Genomic DNA, 25,546 nt, shown 5'->3' on the forward strand with positions numbered 1-25,546 from the left:
CAAAGAGAAGCTTACAAAGCAGACACGAAAGGTGAAAATTTCCTGCTCCTGTCAACGAATAAACTGAATTCTGTTTTCTGACCTCTACATGAAGTTGTGGCCTGTCTGGAACAGCCCAATCTGCTCAAGTTACCAGGCCTAAATCCACAGATCCCATGGTACCTTTACACCCCCTCCTTTCCCCACCTTCTGGGCCAGATGGCACCAAATCCTGGGCAGGGGTCTCTTTTCAAAGCTGCTACTTGTGCACAGGCCAAGAGCATCCATCCCCGTGGAATCAAGGAACTTCCATTTTACCCACAAAGTCTAATGATGGATAATGATAAAGTGGTGTCACCCTGCAGAATTTCCTTTCTGAGGAATAACATAAGTGATTATGAGTTAAAAGAACACTGCCCACACACCGATCCCAAGACTTTGCTATTGTATCTGCCCCTGAAATAGTAAAGCTGACTTGCAAATCATTTCCTCTTCTAGGAAGAGAGAGACAATATACTGTATTTTAATGGAATCTTTTGGTCACATTATTCTACAGGGGCAATCACATAAATATGGTATAGATCTAAATCTAAACTAGTCAGTGACCTCTATAAACCCACAGACCAGAAATTACCATCTTTCGTCAGTTCCTCAGGAGGCTGCTGGATGTCATTTGTGTAAGGAAGAAATACAAAACTTTTATATAAATAAATAAACAAACACTGATGATTCCTAAAACCAAAGCTAAACTCCTGATATAGAAGAAATATCCTATCCTTTGAAAAACCATTTGCTGTCCATTGATGTTTTTGCTTGCCAGTTTTGATAACAATGGGTTACAAAAACTGTGGAAAGAAAGGTGCTCAGCCATCAACTACATAACCTCATCACTGAGCGTCCTGCAAATCATAAGAATAGCATCCTCCTATTTGGTTTTAATTCTGGAAAGATTCAAGTGAGGGACAGCACCTCAATATTTGCCTGATACATGAGTTAATATGTTGGTTTCAGCTCTTCCTGTGAAAGGGTTTGCTTTCTTAAATGGTGCTCTCTTTGCTCATGATGATTTCGCTTTTGTTTTTAAAGTGTGTCAAAATATTCCTCTGGCTTAATGCAGTGTATCTCGGGAAATATTTTGCACAGTGAGTCGCCACACCAAACAGACATTTGCTTATGTGGCATTGTTGCCATAGATCTGTATCTATCATGTATTTTCTAGTTTGCAGTGTTCAGCACATTAATGTCCAATCAAAGCTGACGTCAGCACACAGATAGTTGTGATGTATGGCACACTGACATAAACACACAAATCATGTTGCCCCATCTGGGCTTGAAAATTTAACAGAGCTCCAGATCTTCCTCCAGCCCCATACAAATATACCTCCTGCTTCTGGCATAAAGTTGGCAGCTCTGGAGGTGAGCCAGGACATGGTTAGGAGGGAAGCCAGGAATGGTGAGATTCAGGGAAAGAGTTTGTTGGCAGCTAGAAGAGGTATTGTTTTAAATTACACTAAAAATTAAAAGAAAAAAACAACGAAAAACCAATCCAGTCTTGGAAAGTTTTCAGTCTTGCTAGATGTACTGCAGTTTTTCTAAATTAGTTAGTTCAGCCAAAATATAATTATTCTAACAACATGGTAGCAATCCTGTTGTGCAGGCTGGGCTGGGCATCCATTCTATATCTTACTTTGTGCTACTGTTTCAGACAGACATTTTCTTTTAAGTGCAAACTTGCAATATTTGGGTTCAACCAAAGTGTACTTTCAAAACATGTCAAGAAAATCCATGGAGCGAGCTGGCTGTGGAAATGGGAACTGTACACGTGTTTAAGCAGCGCTGGGGAAGGGCAATTATGGAAAAAGATTGCTTTGTCTTACTAATTTATTTTCAGAAGGTGCATAACTTTGAGTAATTATTTGTGCATGTTTAAAAATATTTATTTACAACAAAAGCAGTTAAAAATGTATCGTGTTCTGTGTTTGAGTATAAAGCATGGTACTCTACCAACACAAATTCATGCATAGCCTGTATGCTCAAACCTGCACACTGAAATAATTATTGTGTGTTTCTACTGGATTGAGTTCTTAATGTACCACAATTTTATCATTACTACTATTAATCAAATCAATCTTGGTTCATCTGGATTCTGTATTAGGAAAAAAATCTGTCTTTTCTACTCTGCTCTGATTTCTACTTCTCCTCTGATTTCCTGTCAAAATTTTTCTAACACCCAAAATCCTTCCCCTCATTTTGTCAGTTTCTAAACATTTTAAAACCTCACAAAATTTACGTAATGAAAATATTTAAATTCTCAGTCCCTGCATTATGTGAATAAAGAAAAGACAGAGAATGAAAATTTTTCTTAGAATAGCCTCAACTTTTCTATGTAGTACATATTAAAAATATCTCAAAATTTAAAAGGAAAATAAGATGCTCATGTTAAAGATCTACAATGAAATACAATTACCACCTATATAAATACTTGAATTACATAGGCTTTTTGCATAGATTTGTATTTTTATTCCAATCAGTACCTTAACATAATTTTAATATGGAATTACATACTGCATTGAAAATAAGGTATTTTAAGACCACATCTTTTTTCAGAGACATTAAGCTTATATATTTTGGTAGAGGACTATTTCTGGATCCTTATATTCTGGTAATATAATCCCATCACTGGTTTTATTTTCAAACATTTAAACTAAGAATTAATACATTGAATCCTCCTTCAATTTCATCACCTAAAACACTACTTACAAATATTGTTTGTACTGGGACAAAACCCAGTTTAAGTATTTCATAGGACAGCAAAGTATTCAAAGAGGAATTCAGATACTCTTCCCAAGTCCAGGAAAAATTGTAATTGGAAGCAACAACCTCTGTTGTTACCAACAGGTGAATCCAGAAATCCTGACACTTCATTTGAAAGAAGGTCTCAGTAATAAACACCAAGCAAGTTCATGCCAAATAATATGAATGCTATGAACTTAAAGCAAATTTTGGTGTGTGGGTTTTCAAGAAAAGCTCAAAAATTGGTTGTTTATTTAAAAAAAATTCTGCTACTTTCTGCCATAACGCTGAAGTAAGCTTAGGACCATAATGGAGACAGCCACACTGCACTAAAATGAAACAGTGGTTGGATATTCAATAAATGAAGTAATCCTTGACATTTTTGAGAGACTACCACACAAAGATGTGGTAATGACTTCCCAATATGCAAATATTGTCATTACTACTTGATTTCCAAAGGATTTTAAATTGGAAATATAAATTATTAAGAAACACGGCTTAAATATTTATGACCATTAGTTAATAATTACTGCTCAAAAAGTGCAGAATTATCCATATCTCTTTGTTCAGTAAAACAAGTTAGGTAATAGCCCCTTGTACTAGTTTTATAGGGAGATCCAGTTTGTGCACAAATCCCCAGAATAAAGGATTAACAACTGCTCTGCCAAGAAGTGTTATTGGATAATTATTAAAGACAGTAAACGATAAAATTCTATGTCTTTCAACCCCAGACTGATTAGCACTGTTTACAGTGTTTGCACACAGCAAAGCTACTAACTGAATGTTGCATTTTGGCTCTAAAATGAATGCATGCTCAGGCCACTGGATTATAAGATGACCATTAACAACTTTTGGTGTGCAGAAATTTGTACCAGACTCACAAGAAAACTGAACACAAGTGTGATGTCTTTGCTGGAAGACAGATACTCAAGAAATAAACTGAGAGGATTTGCTACAAACTACAACACTTTCAGTGAAGAGAAATCCACACTTGGGGATTTTGGCTGATCAGGCATCTTCTTTTACTTTGAAGAACCTTACTGATTACAATCGAATTTAGGTATAATATCCTTCTGTATGGCTGAAGCCAGAGAAGCAATGATTTTGGTTGACTTGTTTATCAGCACAATAATATTCACTAATTACACTGGCTAATCTTTGAAAAATTTTATACAAGTTGCAGAAGCAAAGGAAGGACACGAAGTGAAGACAAGAGCAGGTAAAACACTCTCATAAAAATGGGAGGGGAGTAACAAAGCATCTGTTGGTCAATATGCTACACAACATATTAATTCCAGATTTTGGTTGTTCTCTTAAGGTTGCTTTTAATAACATTTGTCTTGATAGTTGTCTCTGCAGTGGGAACTCTGCAGTGTTTTTGCAGATTGTCATAAAATGTTAGATGAAGGTGGATAACACTGTATACAATTAATTTTGATAAACTTTGCAGGAACAATAAAAAGTCAGGAAATAAAAACTAAATATCACACACTGAAACAAACAAAGGAAAAACCTTTGGACCCTCACTGAAGATGGGCTTGTGTATTACTTGAGCTATGAAAGCATCTAAGGCCAGCAAACCTTGGCACCTTACAAAATAAGAAGTATGTCTATTTTGCCATTGAAGGGCAGACCTAAAGGCCAACAGCGAAATGAGAGATCACTAAACAGAGATAAATTAAGCAAGTCAGTAACAGTTGCTGCCGCAGTTAAAAAAATGAACCAAGTCCAGTAGTTTAAATCAAATGTTCCATCTGTTGATCTCCAAGTGCTTCACAAAAGACAGGCAAGTGCTGCATTCCTCATTTACAAGTCAGTAACAAGCACAAAGGTGTCATGTGAGCTGTCCAAAGCCAAAAGCCAGTCAACAGTGAGCTGGGATTCCAACTCAGGCTTTCATTGTAGCTCTGTCTGTCCCCTGCTATTTGAGGCTTGGTTTAGGAGGCTGCATCCATGGGTTTGGGGTATCAGTAAAATACTTGGTGTCATGAAGATGGTGTGGGAGTGGAAGCCCAGAAAGCTGGGTGCTGAAAATCCTGTTATTATCTGGCTGAAAGAGGTGACAGATGTACAGTGTGTTAAAGGGTGACACTTCTTGAACTGAATCCTGTCCAGTGCTTTTCTCTTCTCTTTCCTGAGCATTCAGTGACTGAAAGCACAGGCTGCAGAGGTGACTGTGAATGGTTTTGGGGCATGGGGCTCTTGCACAAGTCCTACTCCACTGAGGAGATGAAATAAATCTGATTGAGCTCTTCTTCTCCAGTGAAGGGTTGGGGCTGGGAAGAAATCAGTAAAGATCTGGGCTAAGATGAACCCAGCACCTTCCCTGAAAATTATCTGGTTCTCACTAATGAGACTATCTCACTGTTATAAAAGTATATAGTTAGAAATCTATAGGTTGTTACTTGTCTTTAATCATTACAAAAATGAACTGATCATTTGAGCAGATTCCTTTAGAAAGCTGAACTCAGAAAATATGCCATGCTACAAGTTGGTCATAGTGCAGTATAAAACAGAGATGCAAAAGCAGAGTGAAGAGTGAGGCATATTACAAAAGAGCCACAACAAAACTGCCAAACTTACATATTTGAAACCAACTGGCTTAACTAAAATGCTGTGACTCCACTGGGAATCATTCATTATAAGAAAGGTTCAGGAGTTCCTTTTGTTGCCATTTTGCCTGAAAAAATGTCATTGCAGTTTGCTTACCAATTTAGAAAGCTAACACTCACTGCAACTTAAATTCTTTAAACTGTGAATCTCATTTTATTCCTAGGTGACCAAAAAGAACCTGCACTATTATCTCAATTAATAGTACACAAGTATCAAAAAGAACATCTAACTGATGTTGATAATCAAGTGGCAAGATTCTGAAATATAAAATCATTTAAAAAACTAATCCCTTATCCAGTATAAAATTATAGGCTGTCATCAGGAGCAGGCTGGCAAAGCTGGGTCCAGATGGGAAACTGGCTGGGCAATAAGAAGAGGTAGGGTGGAAATGATGGGTAGGCTGGAAACGATGGGAACCTAAGGAAAGACATGACTGCTCCCTCTGCTGGCAAGGTCCTCCCCTGCTTTAATTTTTAACTAATGAGTAGGCATTTCTTTAATTATTTAGGATCTAGCCAATAAATAATGCAGAATGCTCCTTCCTCAGTCTGTTGCTGTGTGTTTGCACATTTTTGAACTTATGGTGCCCTATTTCACTAGAATAATTTGCCATAGAATTAAGGCTCAGATGGATGTCTAATGGAGAGCTACTGGCTTTATATTTCAATTCTTCGTACAATGAAAAGCAAGATTAAACTATTTAACCTTCAAAATATTGTATTTTACAATGTATACTCATTTCATATTTAATTTACACGTTTCATAATATTACGACAAAACGCTTGTCATATCTAACAAGGACCCCTTTATGTAGCAGTGAGATACTATAAAATTAAACATTCTGCAATACAAACATACTAAATGACACATCATACCAAAAATGTATCCTTCCATGAGTAAAATTCATGACCAATGAATTCAGTGACAATGTTTGTATTAAAACTTAATTAAAAGATGAAGATAAGCCATTCATTACTTGATTTGTGATATAAATTAATAGCTGCAGGAAGAACATTTAGAAAAAATCTGTTCTAAGATTTTGGCCTACAACCAGAAGCTCCCAGAACAGGAGGGATCAGCTTTTTTTGCCCACTGTTCTCATCTGAATCCTGGCTGAAAAGCTACTCCAGCTCCCAGCTTTCCAGAAGGCTCCATCCCAGGAATCCTCGCCTGCCATTTGGTTTGCTGATTTTAATCTCACAGGACTTTCTTACAGTGGCTCCACTATGCTGAACTGGCACTTGCTCCTAGAAGTGAGTTATTATTAAACTTGTAGGTCAATTGTGGCACTAACAACTCTTTGGAAGCTTTCAGCCACGGTGTACAATTTGCTGGTCTAATTAAATATTAATTCTAAGTGTTACATTCTGTGGCTAAGAGCTTTTATTTTCCATCATCAGTCTGGAAGAGAAAGAGGTTACAAGGCTAATTTAATCTTTTTTTTTTTTTTTTTTTTTTCTTCCTCTAGCATTAAAGCTTAACTACACAGGCACAAAAACATCATTAAAGATGCAGTATTCCTTTTTATTATGATTATATTCTAATTAATAGAGAATGTCTAAACAAAAAGAGGTAGAATTGGATTCTGAAATTTCAGGATTTTTAAACAACACCAAAAGTTCCCATCAAAATGTTTCTAAGCACACATTGCAGAGAAGTTCAATATTCAGTTCTGTGAAAATAACTTAAGATGGAAAATACATATGCAAGGATTTAAATGTAAAGTAGTTTTACACGAAACTATTGTTCTTTGTTTTGATTCTGAAACAGATAAACAGAACAGAAAAACTCTATATTTAATGCTAGAGTCACAGGGCTTCTGTTTTTTCTTTTTTTTTTTTTTTTCTCAAGAACCTGAACTTAAGCAAAAAAAGAACAAACCTGCTTTGGAAAAAAAAAAAGCTATCTTCCATTTTCTAAAAGAATTACTTGCTTAAAGCAATAACTACTTTGCCCTGTATTATTTAAAGCCACTCTTCTAATCTTTACTTATCAAGTGTCCAAATGGGCTCAATACATGAGCCTCTTCCCTTCTGCTTCCATAACAGTTGTGTCCATGTCTGGACACTGGGCATTATATTAACTACTTAGTCCAGTAGCCAAAAGATTCCATATGCTTGAACAGATGACTATCTCCATACTGTGATGGGATATTTAACTGTTTAGGTCTAATGCTGCAGTTCAAAGATTTGGTTCTATATCTTACCTGATTTTCATAGGCGTATTTTCAGTTTAAATACATAAAATGTAAAATAAAATTGCCATGTTGCATGTATTTGTGCACTACTCCCATTTAACATATGTGTTTTGGGAAAGAGACTTTTTTTTTAAATTAAAGAGAGATGGTGAGGATGTGCATATAGTGTCCTTCTAAAAAGTAAAATTTATTAAAATGACAAGGCTGTTTTAGGCATGCCACTTTAACACACAGTGTGACTGTTCATCACAATACAGTTAATTTGGTTAACAGACAACTAATATGTGCAGATAAAAACGTGCTTCAGATGTATATTGCATTTTTCACATGGATAGTTGTTACCAAATCAGAAGTGGTAGTGCTAGAACACAGCCTGTTGGCAACCAAAATCTGATTCTGTAAAACCACAAAATACTTTTATTTTTTCTACACTTGGTTAGCAAATACATCAGCAATAAGAGAAATGAAAAGAATACTGTTTTCCCAATTAAATTTTGAATAGGATACTTCCCTGAGCTTCCCACTCAGTCAGTATTTTAAAGATGCTTTTATGAATGTCTAAAAACCAAAATACTTATCTGCTAAAACTATGTGGATAATCCAAAATACCTGTCATAAACTTATGACTCTTGATATTTATTTGTACAGTTGTTAAAATCTATGCCTCACATACAACAGAAAACAACATGAAACATTGAAAAGCAAGTAAGAAAAGCCCAATACAGAAAAATATTACAACCATTTCATGGTTTCTGTTTTGCAGAGAAATTTGAAAGCTTCCTTAATCATGATACAGAAACTGCATGATGCTGGATCCCAATACAAATCTTAGTGCAGCTACCTCATCAAATACTTTTGGAGGTTATTCAGCACTCTACACCCAGTCAACTCTCAGAAGCTAGAGCTCTAAGGCAGGCAATCACTCTTAGTTCTTACCATAGGAATAAAGATTTCAAACTGGAAGAAATTCACCAGCTCTAGGAGTTCACATCTTATAATCCTATATTAGCAATGGATTCAAAAGCACTCCACTGCCTGACTTTGAGTTTAGCTGCTAAATCACTGAGTGTGAACACAAAAGGCTTTGGATGTGAAAAGGTTTGTTTCTGAATTTTTCTACACTGAAAGGTACAGTAACTTATGCACTTCAGTGAATTCAAAACATCAAAACATTAATATTGCAGGAAATTAATTTTTTAACATACTGGATGAAATAAATGAAAATACCTTGCTAAACAGAACTTCAGACTCTGAGGACAGATTCTGTAAAGAAGACTTATTCATACTGACTTTTCATTAGTCAATTAATTTCCCTTGGTACGTGCTGACTAATATGGTTGTTAGTCCTTACCAGCAATACCAGCTTTGAGTTCAAAATAAAGGATGGCTTTAACAAGTGCTACGCTTTCCCCATTGAATATAATAATCTACTCAAAAAAATCTACTATTACTTAAGTGATACAAAATTGGGAAGAACCGGATTAGAATTAAAAACGTTATTTAGCATTTTGAGGGAAAGATGTTCTTGGATTTACCAATGATTTCTTGTAATTAAAGAAAAAAATACAATGGGAAAATATTTTAAATTCTAATTTAGGACTTTGCAATTATAGATCAGTGATGTTAAAGTCCTTTCAATCACACCTTGCACAATAATTCTTTTTCTAAATTTAGGTATTTAAATGCACTGATTATCAAAACGCAGAAAAAGAAAATCCTTACTTACTTTTATAATTTTCCTTAAACTTGGAAATTGTAACAACAAATGAAATGCCTTTTCAACCTGCCCTCCTTGATCAATGCTAGATTTTAAAAATGGAAGTAATTTTCCCTTTTCAAATGTACCATATGATTTCTTAGGCACAATGCATTTTCAAAAAGCAGTAGGAAGACTTGAAAAATAACCTTCCATCAACTATTTTAATCACACTTGTAAGTAGCTCAATATTTATCACCTGACAGACAGTGTAAGGTAAGAGTATGTTCAATCGGTAGAAAATATCAATCAAGTAAAACTTGTCACACATCACCTGAATAAAATTCATAATTGGATAAGTTTTTTGTGTCATTTTCTTGAAACCCTCTTCCAGAATAATGCATTCCTATTTCTGTGGTTGAGAAAAGAGAATTTTCTTTTTTCTTCATGTACTGTTTGCCCTGGAAGTGTCATCAATAAAACCCCCCAAATCTGTGTGCTTTAGTGGACTACAATTTCTTCCAACTATTCTCGAGAAACTCCACACACAAACAGACTTTTTTTTTGCAGACTTGTGTCTTTTACCAAAATACAGCCTTACAGAACATCATGAACTGTCCTATCAGGCTGGATTAATGAGCATTATCTTTGGATAAATGCAATTCCAAATTATTAAATCTAAGACAATGAATTGCTGGAATAATGAAAGGGCCACACTGGTGCATGTGTATCACAGAGGGAAAAACAGAAAGAACAAAATTACTCTGTAATCACTGAAGAGTCAAACCAAACATGAGAATGTAGGGAAAGTGAATGAACAATAATAGCATTATTGTATTATTTTACTGTAATAAGGTAAAGTGGCTGTTTAGAAATAGATTAACAAGGCAGCATGAGAAAAATTACAAACCAGAACACAAAAAATATGAAATTGGGAGGATCATTTTAATGTCTCACTAGCAAAAAAATAGGATAATATATAAAAAGTAAAGGCAAAATTAAACTTTCTGAAAGAAACCAGGTAGACTTAATTTGCGAACTCCCTGTCACAGTACAACATGCAAAGTATTTGGCAAAATCCATAAAAGAAAACAATTTCAAAAAATATATATACATACATATATATGCATTATTCATATACTTCATATAAAAACCAGAACTAGTATGGGCTGAAAAGAGATTGTCCCTGTCAAAAATCAGTACTGCCAATTGTTTTATTTCTTCTTCACTGGAGTACTAGTATTGGAGACTGACAGAAAAGATAGGTTATGTCACTACCAAAAATCTACTTTTTCATGACAAAGCAGGTAAAGACAAAACTATCTTTTTGTATATATCATCCAGATAAAACTTCTATTAAATGTGATTTTTAACTTACATGTCCTTCATGGAAATTGCACATGTGAAGAATTTACTTGGAGACCACTCGATTAATTTAGTTAGGGGCCAAACTACAAACTGGGAAGTACAGCAACAGTAGTTCAGGGAAAAAATGGGCAATTTACTACATCTTCAGAAAAACAGTGTGAATTCTTTATTCTCTATGCTTTCAGTGCACTACCTTGAAGATTTAACAGATAAAGCATATGCCAGAACTGACTGATCAAATTAAACACACTTGAAAAAAAACCCAACCCAATCTCTCTCTCTCTCTCTGTGCTGGAAAGAAGAGATATTTCCTTTACTTTCTGACTGCAGCAAGAGCCCTCAGCAACAGAATGGAGAGGAGCTGTGCAGTGAGAATGTGAGCAGCTGCTGTTATTATAAGGCAGCTCCGTCTGCGGCGCGGGCCGGCGCGAGCACATGTTGGGCTGTGCTCTCATCGCGCCAGCCTCACCAATTAAGCAGTGCCAGGGAGGCTGGACACACGCTCCCAGGGGCTCTTTAACAGCCTGCTTGGAGAGGGCAACAACCACACAGCAGGGCTCTGGGAACTCCGTAATGCGGGCTAGGAGGAACCCTCAGCAGCTTTGCTCCTCCTAATGACAGCTCTCTCCACAGTGCGGTGCTTAAAGAAGGATACACCAAGTTTCACATTTAAAAAAAAGATAAAAATGAACGCCTTTGTTTGTTTAAGACAGCTAAGCACATAATGTACATAATGTTCCTTTTTCTTAAATTCAGAATATTCTAGCACTTGCTGTTAAAATTAAAAAACGCAGTTATTTAAAAAATGAGATATAATTTCAATCCTAACTCGCTGGAATTTATAAACACAAACCAATAATCAACTTCTCAAGTAAGTTTGAAACAAACTTCAGTTTCTTTCTCAGAGACACTTCTATTGTTCTCTAAAATACAAATATACCTCTTATTGGCATGCTATATAAAGAAGACTACAAAGGAAGAGGTTGTATGTCCCAACTATGGACAGGCAATGCTGGTGTGTAAGAAGTAGGATGATAGTTTTACCTTCACAAATTCTATTTCTTGCATTAAATTTAGTTGTCCCTCTTTCTGAAGGCAGACTGCCACCTCACATTTAAAAATAACTATGGAGATGGAGGTATGTACTGCAAGAGAAATACAGTCTTTTCACTACAATGGTAAAACTAGAAAATCGATCTTCTTTGTTTTTGGAGGAGTAATTACTGGCATCTAAATAACATTTGCAGATATTCAAAGACATTTAACAAAATGCAATACATGTGAGTCATGTACCTACCTAAGCCAGGATTTGATCTATTGATAAACTCATCTACTATGAAAATATTTTGCATGAGTACCCAGTACATTTTTACAATAATCAAATCAAATATCTAAAATGATAGGTTCTCTGTTCATTGTGAATAATAAGTTTGCTTTTGTGAGTTACAGTGCCACTCACAGAACAAAAGACTATCTGTATTTTTCCTTGGGCTAAAGAAGTTTATTTTCAGAAGACATATTTAAGTCTCCATATACTGAAAGGAACAATGCTGTTAATTGCTTCTGATTTTGCAGTTGGGAAGATGACTGATGCCATAACTGGTTTGCTCCTAATCCCAATACAAAGGGACATTAGACCAATACAGAAAACCTGCACCTTTCAATTCCTGGCTTTAGAAACAAGATCAGATATCATCATAATGAGCATTTTAGATAAAGACAGTGGACTGAAATCCTTGTATCGATACTCCAAAAAGCATTTTGAAAGCACTGGGAAAGTTCACAGAGATGTTATAAAAAAGATTGAAAGAGAGGTTACTATAAGTATTTTCTCTGCTATTATACAGTTTCTGAAATTTTGACAGCTTTTCAAAAAAGGAATAAGACCCACATTTGGCATAACTGTTTCTAAAATAATTTTATACTTAGGTCTTTGTAAATTTTGCAGCATGACTCTCCCACCAAAGTATAAAGATATAGTCATGTTTTAAGTTCACACTTTGAACAAAAAGCCTTTTAAAAATGTCCAGAACTGCATTTGTCTTCTTATTATAAGCTTTAAACTTTTGCTAAGTGATGTGTCAGCTCTGAAATCCAGCAAAAGCAGCATTCCTACCTGTATAAGGTGAGCAGGCACTGTGATGATGCAGGCTGACAACGATTTCCTGAGGAGGCCACGGAGAACATAGAGAAATTTTGTCAGGCTATGAGGACCTTCAGGAGTATCACTGCAACAAACGTCATCACCCCACAATACAGAGCCCAGGCTCTGAATTCCTATCCGCAAAACATTCCTTTGTTTTTTCTGTTGGGGAAAAAAAAACAACATTATTTTTTAAATTCTAGGAGGAATACAATTTCTAGAATGCACATCCATAATAATTGTGTATTTTATGTAATCAGTAATCTCAGTCGATCTGATAAAAATTGCTAATGGATTTTTTTTCACTGTGATTTCAGTGATTTTTTTTCACTACTTAGATATCGTGGATAAGCAAGTAATGGACATGGAAATACTGAGAACTACTAATTTGTATTTTTTAACCAGCTGAATATAAGTATATTCTGACATAAAATCCAGTAACGCTAGGACCTTTAATATCCTTTCTCTCCTCCATCACTGGCTTAAAAAACATGTAGAGGAGTAGTTTCTCCCAGTTCTAGGACAGTCTGCTGGAAGTGCCTGGGAGTAATCAGACACAAATTCTCCCTCTATTTTCACCTTTCCGCCGCTTCACTTTCATAACCTGACTGTTCCGACTGTTTGCTTCAGATCCACTTTTTATGCTCCTTCTGAGTGAACAAGGTCAGTGCCTTAGCTCACCAACACATGGGCCTGTCACTGTCCTAGAAGTCTCCAAGAATCATTTATGTTCCTTTCCATTCCTTCGCACTAATAAAGGGAGCTGTAGCCACAGCTGTGGAAACACAGAGTCTGATGGGGACATCAGCAGATTGTCCCTTAAGGACCACACCTTGACATGAGAGTTTCTGGTCTGCTTTAGAGGCAGTGGCTATGATAAAGCTCTTTTCGGAAGGGACAGATTATGAAGTCAAAGTTGTAATTTGTTTATGCAAGGTAAAATGCTATCTCTCAGGAAGATAACTCTCATTCCTGCTTATTTGATGTAACCTTTCCTGGTGATCTCTGGAAAGGATTTTAGATATATTTGCTATCAATAGCTGAGAGAGAGACAAAAAACGCCCTTGTCGAAAGACATTCTGCACAAGGTGATCAAAGAAACATTTCTAGAGTTCAGGGTTCATACATAAAGACCAGCTTTATTTATATATACACACACACATATATATAAGTACTGGTTTTGATAAGTAAAAGCTTGCAGGTACTTTTCACTACAGAAAAGTGTTTTGATAAACTGTAGCTATTAATTTCCAACAGCTGGAATAAACAGCAACTATAAAGTCAAAACATTGCACAGCTGTTCTGGAAATCCAGAGCAAGAGGCTCTGACAAGACAAGAGGCTCCTCTTCCAAATGCTTCCTTATCCATAAGGGGCAGGCAGAGCCTGGGTTGTGAGACACACTTAGTCCCACATGGCTCTGCATTTTTCACTTGTGTGTCTTACACAGGGAGCTGATCTGCCAATTCACTTCCAGTCCCTGGGGAAGCAATCCATGTTTCAGCTCTGGCAGATTCTTTAGGCTCCGGCTTTGCAGGCTTTAGTTACGAAAAGTGATCTTTTTACACTACTGTGTGAAGATCAAGACAACAGGACAGGATATTACAACACAATCTGACTTCGCTGTATGGCTTCCCCTCAGATCAGAAAAAACAATAGCAAAAAGAGAAGTTTTAGCCTAATATTCTTTAACTACTTCTGATCGGAGCAGATTCAGGCAATTCTTGACATGCACTTAAGCAACAGGAAAAAAACCTAAGCATTTAAGAAAACTGTTTTATCCAGATATCATGGATATTACCAGGCAGAGAGAGCATTATGGTATTTCAAAATTTCAACACAAACATACATAAAGTTTACAGAAACTTTTTAAATGAGAAAAATATTTTTTCTTATGATGAACATCCATAAAAACAACATACAGAGGAAAAAACTGTTCTGTTACTGGAGAGAGGATGACAGATGCTTATTTCACAACATCAAATCATAACAGAAGTAAAAGATAAAGCTATTCAAACACCAGATAATATCAGATGTATTTATCTGGCCAGTAATCGAACTTCTACCAGCATCATTCTGTCAGGCCTACAGAACCCTGAGAGTTTATTCCAAAACTGAAATCTAAGAAAAGTGTAAGTCCAATATTGTCCCACAGCCAACCTGCTGTAAAGAGTAGGATAAGATTTATTTAGATATACCACTAGATCTTTTATATTCACATTAGTCTGAAAGTTTGGAATTTTTTTCTAATTTTTTAAAATTCTTTTTTTCATGTAATTTTTGTAACAGTGTTTGATTTGGCAGCAGAAATTCTGATTATGAAGAATTCAGAAAACCCAACTCCAAGCCAACAAGAAAAAACCAACCAACCAACCAAAACAAAAATTCCAAACAACCTAACGATTACCCTGAAAGCCCCTAAAGTATAAAAAAGGAATGTTAAGGAAATAGTTGCATATTAAAGCTCTGATGTCAAACATGAAACCCCCAAGATACTCTGAAACAAAGAGGCACTATTCTATATAACTTAATATCATGATCAATTTATGAAGGATTCCCACTTAATGATCAGCAGTAAAGAGTTACTAGGAGGTTTTAGAAAGGATTTAAACCCAATGCTTGTATTTGGGGCTTATAGGTAATTCAAACTCTGATTTTCCAATTAGACCTTGGCAAAGGTATTCCAGCCAGTGGGAACAAGTGAGTTATTACTTTGGTCAACTTTGACCAAACTTTTCTGTATCCTCATAATTCAAACAGGAATTGTTGTCCTAAGGTCCACAAAGCCAAGCAAGACAGTAAAAAACAATAAACCTATGATGGCCACCTGCAGATGGTTCAATAAAACCAATGTTAACTAACTGTGCCAAGTCCTAGAGGTGCCTGACCATTTTATCAAAGGCCTACTAAACCTCTAATGGTAGTTTTCACTGATCTTCCTAATTGTGTCAAACCATCTCTCAGCTGAGGTGGGTCACATTCTACTCCATTTTCTTCACACTCCTCTTCAAATCGAGGGGTAAATCTAAGTATCATTGGCATATTGAGTGAAAGTAGCCAAAAATATCTGAAAGTTTTACCAGTCAGGTACAGGATTATTTGGGGGTAGGGGGCATACATGCACAAACTTCTCAAAAGCTTCTATGATTATATATGGCAACTATACACAGGTCCAGAATACAGGCTGCTCTTTTCTCTGCAATCTTCACACCTGCCCACTTAAACAGCACTTCTGAAGGCTCAGTAAATAGTAGAGGATATGAAATAGCGGAGAATTGCTCAGAGATTTGGCAGATAAAAGATCCAAGGTGTGTTCTGAGCCACTGCTACATTCAAGTCTGGACATATTTTTAAGAAGTGTGTATTATAAAAGGCTTCTAAATGCACAGAATTTAAGTGTACAAAAAAAATGATGCAAGGGGAAAAGTAGAATATCAAAAGCAAGTAATAGAAACCACTCCAGGAAATCATATGCCTTACCTCCCTTGAAACAGAAAGAATTACATAGTGCTAATGGCTTTCTAGATCAATAAACTGGCCTGAAAAAGGACTTTTCTAACTTTTAAAGCTTCATCTTAGAAAGTTATATGTATTATTTGGCAAACATATACTGTTACAGTCATCTCAGTTGAAGTTCTGGTTTTGTTTTATTGACACTAGTAAGACATTTCGAAACAATTGACAAAAAGTAGAGAAAATAATGATTGGTGATGTCTAATCTTTCCCTACCTGTAACCAGAAAAACCACCCAAATGCTGCCTCTGAAAAACCTTCATTTTCTTTTATAGGTATGTATATATGAAGAAAAATAAGCAATGAGAGGCTGATGTCTTGGGCAGGAGGCTGTTGGCTGGCTGGAGGCTGGCAGGGTGTTTGTGTCACCCAGGGCTCTGAGGCAGGAGGAGCATCCCTGTGCAGCACAGGAGGATGACACACATCCCTGTTGCCATGGTTACCGTGGGAAGAGGGGCCTGGCAGGGACCAATGGCCTTCTCCAGACTGGCACTGCCACCGAGGGGAAGGCAAAACCCTCCCAGACATCTCGGCAGAGACAGCGCTGAGCACAACCACCGACATTTGCACACAAGTGCTCGGTGCAGGTAATGTTTCTAAACTACACTGGGAGACAGGAAAACATCCTTCCCAGCATCATCTCCCCTGCAAAAATGATTCCTCAGATACTGGACTGGTCCACAGTGTTGTATTAAATCATGTCAGGCTCCGCAGTGTCTATGCTACCTGACTTCTGCTGCAGTAACATTTCTATTGCACAGCAATAATTACTATATATTAAGCATCAATATATACAATTTGTTATTTCCATCCACTCCAAAGGACTGCCATGCTACTGAGTATGACAAAGAATACCTGATAGGGCACTGCTCAAATTAGAAAAGGTCTTTCAGCCTATGTTGTTACAATAAAATGTTTTTGATTACCCATATTATGTTTTATGAGGAGTACAGAGATTTTTGGAAGGCTGATAAGCTGTTCTGATTTGCAAATTGAAATAGCATCCTTATTTCTTTACTTTTCTTCCAAGGCTTATCACATAAAGATACCACCATTTAATTAATTAAAAAAATCACACCAGCTAAAACAAAAATAAAAAAATCTGAAAGTTTAAGGATAAATGTTTAATCTCAAGAATCTTGAACACATTATACTAAAGCAATAATTCCAAAACCAAATATTGTAGGTGAAAATGTGTTTTGCTTATTTACATTAGATTTGGCCATCCATTTATTAGCTAATTGCACAGAAACGGCGTTTTACTAATGCTGTCTTACATATCTTTCTCACATGGTCCTGCATACCTGTAACAGGTAAAAACTCAAAAAAACCCTTTAAAACGTGAACAATGTTATTTATTTTGCTTGTGTACTTTAGCAATGCTTAGAAACAATTTGTTCCTTCAACATTTCTCCAGGACCTTGTGCCACCTTTGAAAAGCAGGAAAACACTAGTTACAGGGTTAAAGAGGAGTGTGAGGGTCTTCAGTACCTCAGGATCAGAGCCATCAAAGCCTTCCTGAGAGATGATCCTCTGAATGGACTGAAGCAGCCTTGCATAACCACTGTTCATATTCCTGTTGGTAAAAGAAATATTTCAGTTACACATTTTAATACTTTCCTAGATGTCTCTAACAGCTGTATAGAAATAAATATGAGCAGATGCAGCTTTCAGTGCAAGTGTCACATAGAAAAGAGGTGTCAGAGAGGAAAAAAAACCCAAACCAAACTCTTTGAATAAAGTTGACATTATAAGCAGTTGTTATTGCTCCATATCAACTAGTTCAGCGTTCAGACATTCAGTGAAAGCTAAAATCTCTAGGGATTAAGATAACTTAATTATGTCAGGCTCACTTACGTCTAGAAGATTAATGATTTAACGTATCAACTTAAAGTTGAAACCATTACATCCCAGTACTAATCTTCTGTAACTGACAGATCTACCCAGTTGCTATTCCAAGTATACCTAATCAATGCCCTGATGAACAGTTGACTTTCTATGAAAATGTTCATACATTTTCACTTCTTTATTTGCATGACAGCAAAATTGTGAGGTAGCATTAATTCTATGTATTGTTTAGAAAATATAACATTCAGAAAACCAAACAAAAGCAAACTGATGGCTAAAAGTGGATTTAAGCAGACTTAAAACAAAATGAAAGTTCAGCAAATTATCTTGTCAGACTCAGAAGCTCTTTACTTTCAAAGGGCATTTTCATTTTAGAAGAAACATTGTTTTCTTAAATCCCATGGACCACACTGGGCTGGGTGTCTGGGCCTGATGCAGGTTCCTCACTGCACCTTAAACCCTTCTGTCTTTTCTGGCTTCAACATTTTCTTCCAGTCTCACTAACTACCATCAAGGGCTGAGGATTCAAACCTCCTGCTGTACTTCTTGGGGAAATACGACAGGTTATTCTGAAATTTTTACCTCTAAAATTATTCTATTTTGCTCCATGATTTATGTATGTCTAGTCTGATAACAGCTCAGGTTGGAAGGCACCTTGAGAGACCACCTGGCCCAAATACTAATGAAACTATTCCCACTACTTTACTATGAGCCTACACTGTTATCCAAATGCATTTTGCTGATGAATAAAATAAACTTGCTTTCATCCCTTGTCACAGAAGAGAATTCAACTTTTCTGAGAAGCATGTAAAAATTGCAATGATTTGTCTTTTGCACTGTTTCTTCATCTCAAAAATCTATGTTTCCTTTAAGAAAACAGTATCCACACAACCCCAGCCCTCAAATATACTTGAGTTATAAACATCTACAATCAAAAAAGACATGTGGTTCTAATAAATTTGAGTTTTGAAATAATCAGTGTCAAAAACCATTAAGAGATGACCTCTGATATAAACACAAAGGAGAGTTTCCAAATTAAACTCTATTTATTTCCATCTCAGATTTAGTACCCTAGGAGGCTACTGATTAAACTGATGTACTTTAATAATTTAATACCCTTTATGAAATTCAGAGCTGAAAATTAACTTGCAGTATATAATCTTAACATGATATTTCATGGGTAAAGTCTGCTTTGCTATACAAAAAAGGAGCACTTCAAATGGGGAAGTTCAACTTCTGAAGTCCATCACTTTCCCAGTCACAAAAGGAATTGCTGTTAAATGTTCTACCTACACTGCCTGGCAGCTGTCAGTTTATAGGATGAACTTTAGACTCCCACAGTAGCCAAAATTCTCTCTCTGTGTCTTTGAATCATCAGAACAGATAATTTTTTTTTTGCCAGAGAACATACTGCAATCAAAATATTCGCTGATTTCTGATTCATTACTAACTTGTTTTTAAAAGTTGGTGGATAGAAGAATAAAATAACCAAAGCACTATCAGGATTAAAGGATCCCAACATTAAAACGAAGAAATAAAATACATCTTCCATTAATCTACCAGAAAGAGATTTGCAACAAGGAAATAATTTTTAAAAAGAATGTAATGCTGTAGACTTTTTAAAAATGTCAAAATAAGTGCTCTTCTACCTCTTTCTAAAATGTTCATGGTTTCCTTGAATTTGACCCATCTTATGTAAATAAGAACATGAAAAATATTGTAGAAACACTATTTATAAAAGCAAGTTTGTATTACCCTTCTGGCAATGTTTGCCACAATATTTACGGAAGGAAATAAGATATTTCTTATTTTCCAGTTTCTAGTCTTTTTTTGGTTTTGTTACTAAACACAATTTGATTTTGATAATGAGTTTAAACAATTCTTCTTTACTCTTTTTTTTTCTGTTTAGCACTTCAGTAATGGATAAAGCAGGAGCTGGCAAAAAGGTAACCTGGTTACAACAAAGGCTCTGACTTCTCTGCTGATAGTTTCCAAGCAGTTAACAAAGGTTAGGTTGTCAAGGGTATGACAAATAGCCTTGTTATGGAAAAGGAGACTCCATTAGGCAAAAGTCAAAACTAGACTCTAGATAAATTTATTCTTTTTCAAAAGCACATACATTCTTAAGGTAAGATTTACAAGTATTATTGAAAAACTACAACTTAATTATTTTGGTTCCTTTGGTTATCAAACCCTGTTTGGTAACTGCCCTGAAAAAAAAGACTGGAAGCAGAGGCATAAAATAAGTGTTGCCTGCAATGCACAGAGTCACCAGAGAGGATATTCCTGCCTTCCTGCTAGGTACCAGCCCCAGCAGTGACCAGGACACCAGAATATCCTGGCAACAACCACTGGAGAACATCTGCTGTCAGCCACACACCCCTTAAATCTGGGCCCAGCATTAGCATAAGCACCAGCACCAACATAAAAATGAGGTAAGGCAGAGAAGGTTTATGCCTTTTGGCACCAAACATCCAGGCCCATTTACCACTTCCTTTAGGAGGACTGGCTTCACAATCTGTGTTCAATTAATTTTTATTAAATGGACTGAAAATCCCAAGTTTTGTCTCTTTCTGTTGTCAGTGGGAAGGAAAAGAGGGTGTGGGGGGAGGAGAAATGTTCTGAAGGTTTTATTCTGATTCTTATTATTCTTTTAGTTCTGTTAATAAAGTTTCTTTATATCCTTTAAGGTTTTGAGCCTGCTTTGCTCTCCTCCTAAATCTTAAAATGAGTAAATAATTGTAGTAGGTGCACTGGCATTTGACCAGCACTAAAACCACATAAATTGGTGCATTGGCCAAGAAATCTCAGATTAGTGAACCAAAACCACTGCACACGGGGAAATGAACTCCTGTCCTTCCTGAGTGATTATCCAAAGGGAGCCCTGTAGTCTAATTTAGCCATCAGGTCCCAGAACTGCAGAAAAGAAAGCAAACATGGCTATTGAATATTATACTTACACTGCCTGGCAGGTGCCAGTTTACAGAGTAACATTTTGCTTCTCCCTCCTCAAAAAACAGATACACAAAAAAAGAAAAGGAGGACTGATTCAAATTTAAGGTGCACAAGTGATGTTGATACCCTCCAAAACCAATTTTTAATTGCAAAGTAAAAGGTCAGTTTTAATCTGATCTGTCAAAAAATCACCTTTCTTTCCTAGCCCGTACAGAAACCAAATACTTGTGTGGATAGCCAGAGAGGGACATACGTAAAAATATACATGATTTCTCAAAAGGGTCCAGAGTTTCTGGCCCACATGAAGTCCCTAAATCTCTGATACTGCAAGAGAAGCTCTGTAATTATCTCAAAAAAGACATTAGCTACAATTACAGAGACAGTTCACTCACTGAAGATCAGGTGAAACAAAATGGGTTTCTTAATGTGGTGCTGGAGACTTAGATGCATGAAGAGGATATGGTCCTTTTTATAAATACATGGTTTTCATGTCACAAAACATTATGACAAAGGATCTTTCTTATTAAAAGGTGCAGCATTGTTTTTCCAAGGATTGTAAAATATATGTTCAGTATACTCAAGTTTCTTATACAGTAAGCTGTATAAGAAGATGCAATGCATTACTTTTCTTGTACATTTACTGCTATAAATGCATAATCTGTTGTTACATCCTGGGATGGTGAAATGAGAACAGGACAAAGAATTGTTCTTCCTGCTCTCCACCTCTTTCCAAAGGAAAGGAGGGTGGAGAAAGACATGTCCCAAATTTCAAGGAGGAAAAGTGAATCTTAAGGTCCTCCAAAACTAAAAAGTAAAGGCTAAAGTAAGGCTGGTCAACAAGGTGAATTCTGGATGCATCTAAACAAGTTATGCATTAAGTACATTCTTTGAGGAACATTAATTACATACAAAAGTAGCAGGTCTCTATCAGGAAAAGAGAAAGAAACCCCACTCAAACAGGACACCACTTAGGGGACACCTTGCTCACATCAATAGGTATGATAATTTAATCAAAAAAGTGCAATTAAAAAATACCAAACCCTGAGCTTCTAAAATCTTTCCTCAGAAGGATGAAGTTATCACTGCTCACGACCTTCATGTGGAATGTTAGGTACACTTCCCTTGATGAGTATCTGAGAGAAGGTGCCTCTTCAATGTCTGTAGCTACAGGACTAGAAAAATTTATTTCAGCCTGAGATCAAACCACCATAATGTTGCCATGCTCTGCAACATTATAAATATTTAGAATGGAACATACAAGATAAAATAACGTGGAAACATTTTGAGAAGATGGAAAAGTTCTCTTTTTCAGCTAATTCCTAATTTTTGCAACTTTTGGTACTATAGAGAAGCATCAGGTCTCAACCACAATACCATTCACTTATGGAAAACTGTACACTAGACAAACTACTGGTTTCCACTTGCTACTCAACCTTGGTATTAAGTGACAAAAGCAAAACATTCTTGGATTTTAAAAACCCCACAACACATCACTGCTTTTGGTCTGCACTCCTACACTTTAAGAGAAAATTTCATTCAGAAATATCTTTATTGATATGTATCTTGCAAAGTATACCCTTTAAGAAAGTCATTAAATCATCTGCAAACATCTCATAATATAGAGCCTATTAATGTAAATTATTTCAATTACGAACTATCCCCATTTAAAAAAACGCTTCCTTATTTTTGAAGGATTTGTCAGCTTCCACTGTTAATTTTTTGTCAATCTTCTTTGGATAAATTAAATTAAAAGAAAGAAAAATTGAAAGAAAAAATATATTTAAACATCCTCTGAACTTCAAGTAATTTTTGTAATTTTTTAAAAATTTCCTTTTAGGCTGTCAGTACTTTTTTGAGGTACCATCAGCATGATGGACTACAGAGATGTTGCAATGCTAGAAAGGCAGTCAGCATTATGTCAACAGGGATTTTTTGGGGTATGGCTCTAACCATAGCCTGAGAACCATATGCTTAAGAAATTACTTACTCTAAGTGGAGACATTCTAACCAGCCATGGCTGTGCTTCTCATTCACTGTAACTCAGAGCAAGAGCCCAGGCTCCCAAAAAGACCTTCAGGAAACTCAAAATAAGATCTAATACAAATTGGTGATTTCAACTGGAAGGTGACTATCGTGTGACTACTTTTTTTAAAATCATTGTCTAGTTACCAAGAGAACAGAATGTTTTACTATTCTATGATATATTGAAGCTAGGTTTAAAAGCCTAAAGCATTCAACTGATTTTCCAAACAGTAGAGCCAGCAAAATAAAATCCCTTCCCTCCTCTTTTTAGAAACTTTTTAAAATGAGATCATGCTGAGAGGACTGTGAGCTTGTTTTCATTCCTTGAGAAAAGAATGCTTCCTTCAGAATTTCATCACATGCAGTGATGAAAAAACACAGTGCAATCTGCTTGGTTTCTGTAAAAACATGAACTCATTGAGAGCAGTGAAATAACTGGTAACATTCATACCTAGTATTAGGGATTGAATACATCATGACTAATGTGAATAAAAGAATCACAAATACAGGGATGCAAAAGAGCTCAATAAGTCTGACTGATGTTTATCTAGTTTGTCCTTAGACATTTTTAGTGATGCAGATTCTACAATATTCCCAACTTGTGTCTGCAAGGCAACTTCTTGTGCAAATCATTAGAAAAACATCTCCTTTTTTCCAGTCCGTATTTCTACCACTACAATTTACTGTAGGCCATGACTGCAGAAGACAGAGTTACATCTTCTGTATGTTAACTTTTAACTCTGTTCCAATTTTTCCAAGAACTTCCATCCCTCTTTTGAAGCTTTATATCAGGGACTGTAATTTTGAAAAATTCTTCCTTCCCACCTTGTCTTAACACTGACCTAATTAAAATAGGGAATTTTAAAATAGAGAATTCAAAACCAACTATGTTTGTGGTCAGAAATTACAATAAGCAAAGTCAGAAGACAAATTATCTACTGTAAAGAAAGAGACTTACACAACTCTATGTTTCCCACAGATTTCTAGGAGTTCACTATTCCCAGTGGGGTCTTTATTCCTCCCTGTGCCTTATCACATCATTTTTAGACTGCATGACAATGTTTAGAATGGTGGCTGGCTGTTCCTTTGGCACCTGCCTTTACTCCCACAATTCCTTCATTTCCTCAGGAGAGGCTTCTTGAAGGAGATCCACATTGAGGTGGCAGGGAGAGGAAAAGGAGATAAGCCTTCCAAAGCCCAGCTTCATTTGATCACATTCCTCACCTCATCACTCTCTGCTCTACCAGTTTACCAAGAAAATTACAGAAATCTGATCTGTTAGATTTAAACTAAAAAAAGAATAGAACTCACATAGGAAGAACGATGCTTTTTTATCAGGCTAGCACAAAAGGACAATATCAGCATTAAACAAGGCTTATAAAATCAAATGCATAAAGTCCATTCCTTATACTATACTGATGAGTTAATTTGATTTTAATGTAAAATGAACTAATACTTGACAGCCATATAGTGGAATGAGTCATTGTATTCATCTGAGCTAGAGAAGAGAAAGTGAGTTAAATTGCTCAGTAACTGTAAAAACACTTGCAACCTGTCAGATATTTTTGTGTCCATCCTCTATGCTCTGCTACTAAAATTATAATATTAACATATAAACAAAGTTGCTTCAAATATTTGTTATATAAAGAAGTTCTCTGCTTTGTCCTAAAAGGGTTTTTTTTTTACATTATCACAAGAATTTGCTTCACAATGCAGTGAGATTTGATCATGTAACACAGAACAAATTAGAGAGAGACTTAGCTTTGGCTTTGCTACAGCTCTAAGAAAGGTGGTTTGTACTGCACTTCTTTCATAAATCTGAGGTTTTATATAAGTGCACTGCAGTGGAAATCAATCCCAATGAATCCCACACTGCCTCCAGGAGCTGGCCATATATACTGTGATCTATAAAGCTAGGTATTATATAAATGAGATAAATTATACTATTATATAAATTCAGTGACTGGGCTGGACAAAGAAATTGCTGGCCCAGCCTTGATGTTTGACTTGACTTGAAGTGTCTCCAAGAAAGACACAATGGACGTGTGTCTACAGGCTAATATGAGTCTTTGCTACTGTCACTCATTTTCTCTCGGTCTTCCTTAATTCACTGCTGACAGACATAAACATAATAAGTTATTCATTCTGAGAAGAGTTTGAATAGGAAATGTTTTGTAAGACATAATTAGTGATTGTAATTTTATTCACAGTATATTGTATTTTCCTTAGGTGAAGCTGTAGGATGTAAGGAGTAAAAGCACATCTTAAACTAATCTGATCTAGCACTCTAAGCTATGTAGGTCAAGGATGGCCTGTCTCCTAAGCCCTACAAACTAAGCTATCCTTTTAAGACTGATAGCCCCCTGACATGCCCATCTCTGAGCTGCTGAGGCACGGTGTTCAGGGAGGATTCTCACACA

The 25,546-nt window shown here is 36.1% G+C and overlaps 1 protein-coding gene across 1 annotated transcript in view; it reads right to left on the reverse strand.

Moving 5' to 3' along the window:
• The window catches only part of ELP4 (elongator acetyltransferase complex subunit 4), a 135,522-nt gene that overhangs the window by 78,703 nt on the left and 31,273 nt on the right, over positions 1-25,546 (reverse strand). Inside the window, exons 6-7 of the mRNA XM_063397971.1 lie at positions 17,793-17,877; positions 12,763-12,951 (exon numbers count right to left, since the gene is read on the reverse strand). Of these exons, the coding sequence (XP_063254041.1) occupies positions 12,763-12,951; positions 17,793-17,877 (274 nt within the window). The remainder of the gene's footprint in view (positions 1-12,762; positions 12,952-17,792; positions 17,878-25,546) is intronic.

Source organism: Prinia subflava, chromosome 5 (genome assembly GCF_021018805.1).
Source record: "Prinia subflava isolate CZ2003 ecotype Zambia chromosome 5, Cam_Psub_1.2, whole genome shotgun sequence".
In the NCBI taxonomy this organism is placed as follows: domain Eukaryota; kingdom Metazoa; phylum Chordata; class Aves; order Passeriformes; family Cisticolidae; genus Prinia; species Prinia subflava.